This window comes from Mugil cephalus, chromosome 16, assembly GCF_022458985.1.
Source record: "Mugil cephalus isolate CIBA_MC_2020 chromosome 16, CIBA_Mcephalus_1.1, whole genome shotgun sequence".
Taxonomy (NCBI): Eukaryota; Metazoa; Chordata; class Actinopteri; order Mugiliformes; family Mugilidae; genus Mugil; species Mugil cephalus.
The window spans coordinates 17,263,133-17,277,782 of NC_061785.1; the positions used below are offsets into that span (position 1 = coordinate 17,263,133).

The 14,650-nt window shown below is 48.1% G+C and overlaps 2 protein-coding genes across 3 annotated transcripts in view; one reads left to right on the plus strand and one right to left on the minus strand.

The window, feature by feature from the left end:
* Nucleotides 1-13,165, plus strand: tecpr1a (tectonin beta-propeller repeat containing 1a). The gene is made up of 24 exons (XM_047609106.1): nt 1-172; nt 1,597-1,836; nt 2,902-3,084; nt 3,169-3,291; nt 3,380-3,499; nt 3,948-4,122; nt 4,206-4,306; nt 5,212-5,313; nt 5,400-5,548; nt 5,637-6,247; nt 6,503-6,648; nt 6,871-7,026; nt 7,404-7,553; nt 7,835-7,992; nt 8,085-8,315; nt 8,509-8,605; nt 8,775-8,854; nt 8,974-9,030; nt 9,561-9,735; nt 10,008-10,143; nt 10,266-10,358; nt 10,485-10,591; nt 10,764-10,883; nt 11,641-13,165. Exons 2-24 carry the CDS (start codon nt 1,612-1,614, stop codon nt 11,779-11,781), a joined length of 3,636 nt encoding a protein of 1,211 aa, XP_047465062.1. The 5' UTR covers nt 1-172; nt 1,597-1,611; the 3' UTR covers nt 11,782-13,165.
* The window catches only part of bhlha15 (basic helix-loop-helix family, member a15), a 15,891-nt gene continuing 14,370 nt past the window's right edge, over nt 13,130-14,650 (minus strand). For both annotated transcript variants that reach the window (XM_047609109.1, XM_047609108.1), the window contains one exon: nt 13,130-14,489. In XM_047609109.1, the coding sequence (XP_047465065.1) occupies nt 13,869-14,447 (579 nt within the window). In that variant the 5' untranslated portion in view covers nt 14,448-14,489 and the 3' untranslated portion in view covers nt 13,130-13,868. The remainder of the gene's footprint in view (nt 14,490-14,650) is intronic.

Here is a 14,650-nt window from a genome sequence, read left to right on the forward strand (position 1 = left end):
GAGCAGCACTTCCTGTTTCACTCAGGAGAGAAATTATGGTGAGAATATCAACAGTCACCTTACACACCATGATTTAGGCGGCCGTCCATCCATCCCCGGCCGCCGCCTGCTTGGATGAACGGCGGAGACGTCCCACCAGGGCCCGTTGACGCTTAATGAGAGGAGGCTCCAGGTGGGTGTGTTTGAACTCTGTTAATTTGCTATTTGTAGAGGGCTAAGCCTGTAAGCCTGAACCAAAAGCAAGCTAAGTGTTGTCGTTAAAGCCTAAAGCTAGGGTCGGCTCATTTGACACAATGAATATACAAGCGTCACGTTGCAAATTACGTTCCTGTGTATCTTTTTTTGTTTGTTTGTTTTTTTTTTTTTGTAGCGTCGTGGTTGTATGCGGCTTTCAGGGTGTATGTAGGCCTTTTTGAGTATTGTGTTGAATGTACAGTGTGTTATATGTAGGTGACAGAGGACACACCTCCTTGCAGGTTACTATATGTCCTTAAATGAACACAGCGAGATTCACTGCCTTTTCTGTCTGCTCATCCTTCAGTACTATGAAGGAGACTGGGTTCAGGGTGTAGACGTTGTGTCAGTAACCTCATGGTAATATCAGTGGTGTGAGAAAATTAATGTTATTATTATTATTATTATTATTATTATTATTATTATTATTATTATGTGCAGCTCTTGCATCCCTGTCTAGTATCTGTCTATGGAGATATCTTGGCACACATGCATCACTATGAACCACCTACATAATACTTGGTAGGTCCTCCTTTTGCCACCTTAACAGCCCTGACCCATGAAGGGCAGGAACTCTACCAGGTCTCTGATCTGTGTGGTGGTATCCGGATGTTAGCAGATTCTTTAACTCCTCCCTATTAAGTGGTGGGACCCCCACGTGTCTGGCTCTTTTGCCCTGCCCTCAACACCTTGAACTTGTTGTTGGGTTCCAGCTAGTCCTAAACCATTGTTGCTTTGTTTTTTTGTGCATTATCATGCTGAAAGAGGCCATTTGGTTTCTGCCGTTTCTTGCCTGTTCTGTGACAGTGCTCAGGTAGATGGTGCATGTCACATGAGCGGCAGGGCCAAAGGTTGTCTCGTTGTCTTCCCGTAGTGCATCCCGGCGCGGTGTGTTGCCCAGCTGAGCAGTGCAAACGCACCCGTCGATGTGAAAGAAAGTGTGATTGTGATGAAAGTTCCCTCCTGGCAAGCAGAGCTTTCAGTTCGTCTGCTCTCGAGCTCTGACGATCTGACGACACACAACTGAGGTCAGCGCTCTGTTTTAAGGCTTTGATTTTTTTTACGCAGCAAAATAAGAGGATTCGTCAGGGATTCCTCTGTACACGCCAGAGTTTATGGTTCCATCAGTACGTACAACTTGACTTGATCACTGTGAGATAAACGGCCAAGACTTTGAGCTTATCACCTCTGTGCTTTACCCCTAGCGCTCTCTGTGCTCATATTCATTGATCTTGCTACAAATGGTCTGTGAGCGTAGAGGGGCATGCCCATGCTTTCTCAGCTGTTATTACCGCCTTAATATAAAATACATCAAAATCTGATTGATTTTATTTAATCCACTCTCTTCCTCCTCCTCCTCAGATTCCAGGTGCAGCCATGCCCGTCTCCCTGCTCTGGGCGGTGGATGTGTACGGGCGGGTCTACAGCCTGTCCACAGCAGGGCAGCAGTGGGAGCAGTGTCGCGACGCCCACTTGGAGTTCAAACGGGTGGCGTCGGCCCAGCAGTGCTGCTGGGGCATCGCCTGCGACAACAGCATCTACCTGAATGTCCACGCTTCCGACCTGCCCGTCCGCTACCAGGAGGAGACCTACGAGAACCAAGTGGGTCTCTTTGCGCTTGCACCTCTTTAGGGAGCGTTTGCTTCAGACAAAAAATTAGGAGAAAAAGAAATTTCAAAAAAGCCGCAGTATTTTTTTTTTATCACTTCATTCAACTTGTAAGCCTGTTACTTGTGTGGGAACGGCCTTTTATTCCTTGCACAAGTAAAACTGAAAACTCCCAAGTTCCCCATTGAGTGAACTGAAAATGGAAGTAAAGCGTATTCATAGAGCACTTCCTCTGTAGCAACCTGCTGACCCAGACAGCTGTGTGTTTCCTCACTGTACCTGTTTTAAGTAAAAATTGCACATGCAGTGACAGAAACACAGGCTTCATTCATTCTCCTTGCGTGTGAAATGCACCCGACCTTTAAAAACGCCGTCATACGGCAGTGTCAGGTCAGGTGCATCAGGTCAGCGTTGTGGTCGCTTTTGTGACTTCCAACCAAAGGTGCTTTTTGCCAGTAAATATGTTATCACGGTGAGTTTTGAAGGAAAAGCCCCTGGATCGAGATGTTCAGATGCTCTCTAATCTGAAACTACTTTAAACTTTTACGTTAAGGGGAACAATCAGGAAGGAAAACACTCCCTCATGTGATCTCAAGTGATCACGCGGGGAAGCAGATGTGACCAAAACTGAGAATGCGGTAAAGCGACATATTGAAATGTCCCCTGTGGTGAAAGAAAAACGTCTGTGGATGAGAAATGGTTTGTGAAAGTTTTCTGTTATTGGAGTGGAGGTGCAGTTTAACGGTGAGGTTTAATATCTGTCAACACTAGTGTACCAGGCGAAGTCGGCTTAGAGGTCAAGAGCGTGTCGAGTGTTGCTTGACTTCACCATCGGCTGCTCTGTGTCCTTCAGAGAGTCTTTTCTCTCATGGGCCACGGTATAAGTGCTCCTTCAGATTTGAACTCCTGAATATCAAACATGTTATTATCAAGGAGCCTGTGAAAGGTTCACGTGTTTTAAGACACCTTCGGTGAACCTCGGCAGACCTCAGCAGAGATCTGTCAGGAAAATGTGCTGTAGCCAGCTTAACACGACGTCTCTGTCTCTGCCTGCGTCAGCGCTGGAATCCCGTTGATGGCTTCTCAGAGCGTCTGCTCCCGAGCGACCGCTGGCAGTGGAGCGATGTCACGGGTCTGCAGCACCAACCTCTGGACAGCTTCCAGCTTCCCTCCAGCAGCTGGGAGTGGGAGGCCGACTGGTACGTGGATGAAAACTTCGAGGGCGAGCCCACTGAAAAGGGGGTGAGTGTTTTTTTTTGTTTTTTTGTTTTCCTCCCGTCCGTCCTACCGTGGCTTTAATTGAGGTGTGTTGTCTGTTTATTGCAGGGTTGGAACTATGCCATCGATTTCCCCGCCACCTACACCAAAGACAAGAAGTGGAACTCCTGCGTCCGTCGCAGGCGATGGCTCCGCTACAGGAGGTACAAAGCCATGGACACCTGGGCTAAGGTGGGTGTCATATTATAAGGAGTGAGGTGCGGGTAGGTGTGTTCTTCAGTTTGTTAACCTCCGCCGCTCTTCCCGTGTGTGCGCGCAGATCCCCTCACAGCAGACCACTCTACCAGACCCCTTCAGCGACATCACCTGTGGAGGCTGGGAGATCAACGAGGAGCCCAGGGGCCGGCTGTCGCTCTGGGCCGTGTCTCTGCAGGGGAAGGTGCTGTTACACACACACACACACGCGCACCTGAATAGTAGTCATGTTTTGCAACTTGCACAAATTGAGTCTGAATTTGACTGCCGTCTCATGCACACTGTCACACGCTTTCAGCTGTTTGCCACAGCAGAAGAGCATACAGTGTTCAGATCAGTATGTACTGTATATATAACTATACAGTAACATCGGCAGAAGCAAAACAACAATGAAAGCAAATATAATTGAAATAAAATGTGTGCAGGTAAAGTTTGTTTGATGTGAAACCTGTCCTATTTCAAATGTAACATTTCATACTTATGAATTATGTAACACTGTACATCAGTCTCACCTAATGGAGCCTAGTATACCCAGCCGAACTCTGAAAATGTGATGTTCTCTCATCCCAACAGATAAACAGCTGCATTTTCATTCCCCCTGATCGTCTAACCCTCCTCTTCTCCCCGTTCAGGTGTGGTTCAGAGAGGGAATCTATCACCACAACCCCGAGGGCACCTTTTGGGAGGAGGTGCCTCTCCCAGGGGAAGTAGTCCAGATCAGCTGCGGCCCGGGGGACCTGGTCTGGGCCGTGCTGTGGGAGGGGCAGCTCATTGTCAGGGAGGGCATCAGCAGAGACTGCCCCAAAGGTACGCACGCAGCTCACTGGTGTGTTTAGTGTGTGTGATTGAGCTGATTGTCTGCATTGACGGTAACGTTTGCTGACGTGCAGGTACCTCCTGGGCGTTGGTAGAGTCTCCTAGCCCTGACGTGGGAGCTATACATGTAGCTGTGGGTGACAGCGTTGTCTGGGCTGTAACCAAGGATAACAAAGTAAGAAAGTGCTGAATATTATTGAATTGATGATAAATTAACTGTACAGCTGCTGTAATGTAAAGTTGAACCGTTGCCAGATGTATTACCTCGATAAATTGAAGTTAAATTTACACCGATCAGTCATAACATAATGACCAACGTAAGTAAGTGAATCGCACTAGTTATCGTGTTCTTATGGTGAACATTTTATTCTGAAGTGGTCCGGTCTAACAGACTGGCTGCTGTAACAAGAAGGAGGTCTGGTCTGATTACATTTTCTTGGTCAGGCGCATCTTATTTCCTGGGGAATGCGTGGCAACAGATCACCCTCTCGCGGTTACTGTTAGTGATGTACTTTGTCTACAGTGACTTTCAGGTGGCCGTACACATCAAAGTAACACCCACATAAATGCAGTTTTTCAGAAAAACATTACATCCCACTGGGATCGTCAGTGTTCACGTCACAGGTCAGCGGGTTTTAATGTTGTGGCTGATCGGTGTATGTGTTGCATACCTGTGCATAAAGTACTATAGACTCCCTCTACAGTTACTTCAGTTTTTAGTTTAGTTTCTAGTTTAGATTTTATGCTTTCATTATTCTTTATATTTATGTACGGGTTGAAAATCCAGATACTAAAACAAAACTGTAAAAAGGGATTTCATTGTCTCTATAGGCCTGTGCACAATATTATATAGTGTAGGTTTGTCTTGGGATGACTCATTAGACTGATACCATGTGGTAAACAAGAGGCCTGCCATAGCAAAGAGGAACAGACAACTCTGGTAAACTATGTCCAGATTTAGGTAGGTATTAACCGTAGTTTTTTAAGTTTGAGCTGTTGACTTTAAGTTAAACAGTCTGTGGAAGGGCTCGAGTAGAAATCGAACTTATCGAACGCTCTCCTGCTCTCCTGCTTTCCCAGGTGTGGTTCAGGCGCGGCGTGAACTCCCACAACCCCTGCGGCTCTGGCTGGATCAGCATGGTTGGAGAAATGATCATGATCAACGTGGGACTGAACGACCAGGTGATGATCTGGCTGCATCCGACAGCGTCCTGCCCTCAAACTGTCACGTTGAGGTTTTCTGAAAGTCTTGCTGTGTGTGCGTGTAGGTGTGGGCTATTAGCTGTGAGGACCGGGCCGTGTACTTCAGGCAGGGCGTGACCTCCAGCGAGCTGAGCGGGAAAACCTGGAAGGCGATCAGCGTTCCCCGAGACGGAGACCGATCGCACTCCAGCGCGAGTGCCAACAGCCTGCAGAGGTGGATAACACACTCAGATGTAGACGCTCTCACTGGTCTTATACCGAAATAAGAATATAAATCTGATCCCTTTCCTCTTGTTTCTCAGTGCTGGATGTTTTTTCTGCGGTGAGGTGCGTGCTCAGTCATCGGTGAGTGATTTGGAATCCGACGGAGAAAAGGGACCTGCGGATGGACCCGGCTGCGTTGTCGCCTCCGCCTCCCCGCAGTCGTTCGCCGACGCTCCCGCGGACGGCTCCTCCGACCCGCCCGCCGAAGCTCCCAAAGCCCGCATCCCCAAGGTCACCAGCGACAGCTTCATCTCCGAGCTCGTCTCCGACCGAGAACCCGGGAAGGCCTCGAGGGCGGCTGGGTCCGCCGCTCCCGCCGTCCTGGAAGAGGAGAGCCTCGCCGGTGAAGGGGAGCTCAGTGTTCCCTCGGCCGCTGCCGCTCTTTCCCCCAGCCAGTCAGGAGGTCCTCTTGATCCGCAGTGGAGCAACGTGGATCTGGAGGAGGCGCAGAGCCAACAGGCTCAGGCCGGAACGGTGCTGGACTCGGTAGACACCTGCAGCTTGTCGTCAGTGGCCACCTACACCCTCGCAATGGAGGACCCGTACGGGGCAGATGAGCGCCCCCTGTGGGCGTGGGTCAGTGGAGGAGGTTGCTCGGTGGACAGTCACTCCCAACTCAACTGGTTTAACTCCTCCTTGAACGCTTCGTGTAAGTTTGTGGAGGGAGCTCTCCAGGAATCTGTTGGACGCTTAGGTTTTATCAGCTTTGAATTGAGTTAGTGGCAGTTCTGGAGGTAAAAGAGGGACGTCATTCCACACGTTATTTAATTTAATCAAGTTGCAGAACACACGGAGGAGTGACTGCTCACGTGACGTGTTAGTCGGGGGGTAGCTCGGTTGATTCCGTCTGCAGAAAACCTGAGATGATGTTGACTAATGGTGTTTCTACGCTTTTTTAATCCAGCTTTGGTCCAGTCGGTCCAGTCCATGAGTCTGTCAGTCACTCCGGCCCAGACGGCAGCGTGGCGGAAACAGATCTTTGAGCAGCTCAGTGAAAGGAGCAAGAGAGAGATGGATAATTTCCGACACTACGAACAAGCCATAGAACAGGTACAAGTGGTATAGGATCGCTTTCTCTTTCCATCTGTTTCATTCATTAAGGTCTTCAACATTTTTCAGGTCAAGACCCCTAAACTGATGTAGAGACGAAGTAGGGACCCCCTACCTACTATATGTGTTCTTTATGGGGCGGTATATAAAAAGTGTGTGTTGAAAACCTATGCATTAAGGTGTCCTTTCATTCCTTTACTTGTGCACATGCTCCTGTTGCAGTCTGTTTGGGTGAAGAAGGGGACCATGCAGTGGTGGAGGGACTGGAAGCCGCACAAGTGGATAGATGTCCATTTTGCCTTTGAGCAGTTCTCAGGACCAGAGGGCAACAAGGACGGCATCCTGTTCATCTATTACAACCACTACGAGGAGAAGAAGGTGAGCGTGTGTGGTTTCATGATAGAAATAGAATGTTGACATATAGCTGTGCCTTGCTTTAGCTGTTAATGCACTGTCACATTGGATTTTATTAACGTTCTTTCCGCAGACGTCAATACTAGTGAATGCTTTTTCAATCATTTGCAACCACTCTTGCTTGCAGATTAAGTTATTTTCAGACTTTAATGGCATGTTTGACCCAGATTTCCAGCGATGAACTTCTTTAATTCTCCACATTCAGTGAAATCTTCTGTGTCTCGTCTCTGTCCGTGCTGTATTTTCTGTACTGGCTGCCACATAACCTCAAAGCAGAATCTTTTTTTTAACTTTCTATCTACAATTTCCTCCGATTTCCTCCTTGCTTCCACTCCCTCCAGTATCTGCATGCCTTCATCAACGAAGTGACCATCCTGGTTCCTGTGCTGAATGACTCCAAACACACTTTTGCCATCTACACCCCCGAGCGGACAAAGCAAAGGTGGCCGATTAGAGTGGCCGCCGCCACAGAGCTGGAAATGCATGATTGGGTGCGTATGTGAGGAGAAAAACCACAAATCGACAAAGTTTGTGCCGTGTATTTGCTATCGAATCCCCCTGGTGAATCTCTGAACATGTTGTCTGTGCCAAAAGTCGCGGACCTTCTCCAGGCCGTGTGTTACTATTGATCAAAATAGTCCGAACGAGACAAACAATATATTTAAATTTTCATAAGATTAGCACATATTTCACTGTCTTTACCATTTATCTGTTCATCTCTCTGCCACTTATAATCTCATTCTTCTAAATCTCATTCCCTGTCGCTCTCCAGCTGGCACTGTTGAGTGTGTCATGCTGTGACTCCAGGGGGATCCAGGGTCCTCCCTCCAAACAGGCCATCTGGTCCGTCACCTGCAGAGGAGACATCTTCGTCAGCGAGCCCTCCCCTGCCCTAGAAGCCACGCCTTACCCCACACCCTGCGACCAGATGTAAGAACAACCAAGACGCTGCTGCTCCTGGAGGAAGAAGATGATGCTAACCTTTTGATCTGAAATATGAGGAGTTTCCTTTTGTTTTGCAGGTTCTGGAGGCAGGTCGGGGGTCACTTGCGCATGGTGGAATGCAACAGTGTTGGGGTGGTGTGGGGGATTGGCTATGACCACACGGCCTGGGTTAACACCGGAGGCTACGGAGGAGGCTTCATCCAGGGGCTGGCCAGCAGCACGGACAACATTTACACGCAGACGGACGTGAAGAGCGTCTACATCTACGAGAACCAGAGGTGGAACCCTGTCACCGGCTACACCAACAGGTACTGTCCTCAGTCAGCGTTACACTCATCTATCCGTGGTGAGATGTAGTGATTACTTGATTTTACACAGCAGCTGGATCTTAAAGAACAGCCTTTACCGTTACACTGTGATGTGACTGTTACCAACACCTTCAGCTGACTAGTTTTGTATTAACATTTCCCACTCATTTAAGGTTGGTTTACTTTGTTTCAGAGGTCTGCCAACGGACCGCTTCATGTGGAGCGATGCGTCAGGACTGCACGAGTGCACAAAAACGAATACAAAACCTCCCTCCCCTCAGTGGACATGGGTGAGGAGCGCCACACACACACACACACTGAGAAATATCCAGTTTGGGGATCTGAAACTCGTCATGTGATGCATTTAGATTCAACCACCGTCACTCCATTCTGGTCGGTAGTGGTTCGGACACGATTCGAATTTATTCTCATATCGTTTCACTTCCCGTGCTCGTTCAGGTGTCAGACTGGGCCGTCGACTACAGCGTCTCCGGAGGCACAGACAGAGAGGGCTGGCAGTACGCAGCCGACTTCCCAGCGTGAGTTTCAAACCCACCTGCCGCATCAGTTGGTTCAAACGATTATTTCGTCTCTTTATTCCTGTAATTAACTCTTTCACTTCCGCCCCCCCCCCCCCTCCCTCCTCGTCTCCTCACAGGTCTTATCACGGCTATAAAACCATGAAGGACTTTGTGCGCCGCAGGCGATGGGCCAGGTACTATAAAAAGCAGCACTGGCATATTAGTATCTGCAATATTTGCTCAGCAGGCACACAGTGGTCTGAAAGTAGCCAGTATGCTTGACATTTACAGTTTTTGTTTGTTTGTGTGTATGTCAGTTGGTGGCGGCAGTCGAGTGAGAGTGAAAATACAGTTGTTGATTCGTCAGTGGTCAATAATTAACAACGTGAAGCGACAGGAGATTTCTATTCGTCAGAAGTCTTTAAGCTGCGCCCCTGCAGTAGATGGTGTGATGGTCGTCACACTCATGGTTTGAAGGTGCAGAGAGGCGTTAAAAGCACTCACAGGGGTCAGAGGTTAAATGTGTATCAGCCACCTAGAACAAGACTCCCATAAAATATCAATAGTCTACATTTAAAATAGTATCACCACTTATCTCTGCTGTCAGACAAGCCTTAAAACAGGAAACAGAAGCTGTTATATTGTTCTGTGCGCTCGATCTGAATTCACTAAACTCCTTCCTCAGGACACTTAAGCGAGCGTTGTGATTGTTCCTCCCATGCAGGAAGTGTAAATTGAGCACGACAGGACCTTGGCAAGAAGTTCCACCCATCCCGCTGAGTGACGTGACCATCCTGCCGTGTACGGCTCAGAGCGGCGTGGACGTGGTTCCTCTGTGGGCGATCAGCAACAAGGGAGACGTGCTCTGCCGACTGGGAGTCACCGCCCTGACTCCTGCTGTGAGTCTTTAATCATGTTCAGCTAGATACTGGTTTGGCACCTGTCATTTCAATACTCTCGTATAATATTGCACTTAACTGTCCCAGTCTTCATTTGGCCATTTTGGAAAAAACTAAATATGTAGCAAAAGTCTAATCAACCAAAGATTTTTGATCCTTCCTCCCCTGCAGTACCTCCAGAAATGCTCAGTGTTGTTAATTTTGTGCTGAGTTGTATATAAATTTGCACAGAAACTTTTATAAAAACTAAACTTCCTCCTCTTCTCTCTCAGGGATCCTCGTGGCTCCACGTGGGAACGGACCAGCCTTTCAAATCCATCTCCATCGGCGCTGCCAGCCAGGTTTGGGCCATCGCCAGGGACGGCTCTGCCTTCTACAGGGGATCCGTGTCACCACAGAGCCCAGCCGGTCAGTGGGAGAAACTCAGCTATTCTGAAGAAGCTCGCTGTGCCTCAGAGGAGGAATTGCTTTCACCCTTCGCAGAAGTTTAACAGCATGTGTGTGTGTGTGTGTTGTGTCTCCCTCTGCAGGAGACTGTTGGTACCACATCCCCTCTCCTGCCAAACAGAAGCTGAAGCAGGTGTCTGTGGGGAGGACATCAGTCTACACTGTAGATGAAAACGGTACAGCAGCTCCATTTCTGTTTGCAGCTCGACTTTATGATATTTTATGTGTTTACAAGTTCTCAGGCGAACAGCTGTGTGTTTGAGCGACTTTATGTCAGTGTGACGTGGCCATTTCCTGTCCAGGTAACCTGTGGTACAGACAGGGTGTGACCCCCAGCTACCCTCAGGGCTCCTCCTGGGAACACATTTCTAACAACGTGCGGAAAGTCTCTTTGGGGCCTTTAGACCAGGTGAGTACCAGGATGTAAAAAACTGCACCATTCCTGCTACATTTTGAATCTTTTATTATGCAGCCAGTTAGAAGTTCAAACTTGACGTGGTGCCGCTTTAATGAACAATTGAAGGTTAAAAAGAATTCTCGTTAGTTGTTTTGTGTGTGATTATGTTGTTGTGGGGTTGTAGGTGTGGATCATAGCAGACAAGGTTCAGGGCAGCCACAGTCTGAGCTGTGGGACAGTGTGCCATCGACTCGGAGTCCAACCCATGGAGCCCAAAGGACAGTCGTGGGATTACGGCATCGGGGTAAAGCAACAAACTTTATGACATCGTACCGTGATGTGATGCACAGTGAAATGTCATGGTTGCCTCTTTGAGAAGTTGACGGCGTGCAGCTCTTCATATAACAGCTCACTATAGCTGCCCCTTCTTATTATCCCAGGAATATTTCAGCATTTCCTGCGACTTTTTCATAATAAAAGTCTGCTTGCGTTAAGTACTTTCAATGTGAAGCTGCAGCAATAGCAAATATCTGGTGAATGACCCCATCAGCTATCACCTGATGATTTAGCAATTTGCATTCATATCCAAATATCTGTTTATAGGTATTTATATAGGCATTTTTTAAAGATATCTTACCCAGCTTGAGTTTTGGTCCACTATAATAAGGAAACCTAGGAAGAGCCCGTAGTAATCACAGAAACCGACACAGTACGTTGATTATAATTAGACAAAAGTCTTTGTATATGCTTAAGGCGTAACATCACACAAACACAACAATCAGAATCAACAGCCCAACGTATGTCTTCCTCATTGTCTCTTAAAATAACAGCAGTCATGTAAATATTAGGCGCTCAACTGAAGAAATACGAAGCAACAATCGCCTGTAAACCTCCAGGTTCAAATTACACCAGATAAAACTCTAAAGAGGCGTGTCTGAGCGTAGTGAAGTCAAACGCTCAGGTGAGTTTGTTTAGTGCTCAGCGCCGGGCTGTAAATATGTTTACTCTCAAACAAACGGACAGGCCAGGAGCTTACATCTTCCCCCCTCTGTGTTTTTCAGGGCGGGTGGGACCACATCACAGTGAGAGGGAACTCCGTGGAGCCGCCCCGCATCCGTCTTCCCTCTCTAACGGACCCGTCCCCTCGGAGCCCCCTCCCCGCCAGGAGCTCGGAGGCCAACGGCAACGCTGTGGGATGTTAGACGCACACATGTGCGCACGCATACTGTATGTAGGTCAATGGTACTTAAACTCCGGATAGACTTTTAGTCTTCGCATCCTCTCGCGGAACTTCTGGACAATCAGAAACATCTGTTAAATGCTGAAAGTGTCTCTCACTGTCTAAATACTTCCTTTAGGTCGTTCATTTTACTGATCACTCATTTCCTTGTTGTGGGCATTTATGTGTAAATATCTTGTACTGAATTCCATGATCTTACACTTTATTTCATATTTATTCATCTAGATCTGTTGTTTCTGTGAACTTGTGTGTACAGAACACCACGTCAGGGTGAGGCTAAGGTAAAAGTTGTTTTTCTGTTCTTTTAATAATGTAAAGAATGTACTGTTGCGTACCTGCTGAACTACCAGCACCAGGACTGGTATTATATGGAACAGAAGTGATGTAGCCTGCAGGGAAAGGCTGATAAATGTGAATCCAGATATGTCTGTGTGTCATTCATGTCATGATATACCCCAGAACAGACCCCTTGTTTTATCCATGTTTCACTGCTGATGTCATTTGTCTGCTGATGTGACAGAGTGCTGTAAAAAAAAAAAACAACAACATATACTTCAGAAATATAAAGATCTGTGTGTCATCCGCTGGTTCCTAATGACCTTTGAAGCCGAGAGTTGGGGTTGTTCCATTCAACAAGCCAGGGAACCCGTGTGAAAGGGCAAGAAGAAAGCACTATAGCAGCTTATAAAAACAAGGCAAACACTCTAAAACCCACGTCACTGGAAGCCGTAGTTTCTTTTAGTGACTGGGTTTGCATTTCTAGAAGGAACAAAGAGGTTTCTTTGGATTGTAGCAGCTCCGACGAGGTCTGCACTGGCTTTATTGACATGGTGCTTGCTGCTTGCTTTGTACAAAATATATAAAATATAATATTAAGAGAAATCTAACGTTATTTTCTAAAATAAATTAAAAAAGATCATACTTTCACGGAGCATGTGCAATGGTTAGTAAATGGTTGTGAATAAGGGGAAAGCGTCGGTTACTTGTAGAAGTCTTGTGGTTAAAAGTCTGGACCTTCCCCTTTCTCAGGAGCTTGCTGCATTTGCATTTACTTCCTTCATCCTGATGGTAGTAGAATGACTGAGCAGTTAAAAAAAACACTATATTTTTGTTATAAATCTGTAATATAGCGGTGTGATAGTGTCGGTGTTCTCATGGCTGTTGTAATTACACCATATTAACGTGGAGAGTTTTACGAAGGCATTGGTCTGGATGGCAGATGTGTGTCTGTGTTACCTGTGAATAATCAGTGTCAGCGCTGTTACCATTGTCAACGTCCATCTGTGCATGGTCAAAAGAAAAAGAGTCCGTCAATAAATAAATGTGTTTATTGAAAACTCCTCAAATCCTCTCTCTTCTCCTGATGCTACTTTTAAGACAAGTGGAACACGCACACACAAACGAACACACAAAAAAAGCAAACGGCATCGTCTTGTGACTTGCAGAAAGAGGCGAGATGGTGCTAGCGATCGTCTCCGCGACCGAACGGGCCGACGCGTGGCCCTTGCTATGTTTCCATGTTCAGGCCTTGTCTCTCTTTCTTGTCTTCCCCCGGTGGTGACGGTTACGACTAGAGGCTACGCTCAGCAGGTTTCTCAACAAAAAAAAAAAAAAAAAAAACACACACACAAGGAGATCTCGAGATAACACAAAAGAGAACAAGTCCCTTCTTCGACTTGAACCCGTAGCACGTGAGAAGTAGAGAGAGAACGGCAGAAGATAAGCCCTTCGTTTCTGTCTGAGTGTCATGGCGGAGGAGTCTTTTCTTGACCACGGTCCTCTTGGTTTTCGCTGCGGCCTACGTGTCTGCCTCTCACATGGCTCTCAAATCATTCCGTATTTTGCATGAATGGCAAGTTCTACACCACCCAACTCTTGCTGTGGGTTTATAGTATAAGGTCAATGATCTGGAACAGGCCTGGACGGATCCTAGAGCGGTGCAGGATGCGGACGCCGCTGGAGCCGTCCCTCGTCCACACGTCTCTTCGCCTTGGAGGCCGTCCTCTTGGTGGCTCTTCTCGGCCTCCGAGCCACCTCCAAGTCTCGCTGCTAGCTATGCTGGTTCAGGCTTTGCATGTGGGTGAGGTACTGGGTGAGGCCTTCCTCCCCCTCCTCCTCCAGGTGCTGCTGGTAGCACTGGAGCAGCTTGGCGGCGCTGGCCTCCGAAGGGACGCCGTCGGCGGGCAGGCAGGCCCCCGACATGTCCAGGACGATGGTGGTCAAAGCCTTGATGTAATTCTTAGCCAGGGTCAGTGTCTCGATCTTGGACAGCTTCTTGTCGGTCTTGACGTGCGGGATGGCCTCGCGCAGCGCCTGGAAGGCGTTGTTGAGTTTGTGCATGCGCTGGCGCTCCCGCTCGTTGCTCTCCAGCCGCCGGATGCTCCGCTCTTTGGTGCTGGAGCCGTGCTGCCGCCGCCTCCGGCCTCCGCCCCCTCCTCCCCCTTGCCTCTTCCCGCTCCCGCTTCTCAGGGAGCCCCTCCAGGAGCCGCCGATCCGGACCGAGGCCTCCGAGCCCTCCTGCTCGCTGGAGCCCGGTTCCGTGTCCGGTTCTAGGTCCACCTCTAGGTCTGGCTCCGGGTCAGTCCAAGTCCTCCTGGATGGTTTCACCGCCTTTCCTTTGGACTTCATCCTGCTGCCTCCTCTCTGTATAATCTCACAGCTCCGGTGATCCTAGAAGACAAGAATGGAACGTTGAGAAGAAAAGCGGAATTTTTCGCTCCTTTTAACGCACATTTTCCCCTCAGCCCAGTCCAGCCTCTCTCCAACTCAAACAGCCTTGCATCCTGTAGTATCTAATCGGACTCTTGCAGTGTGAAAACTCCATGATGTTG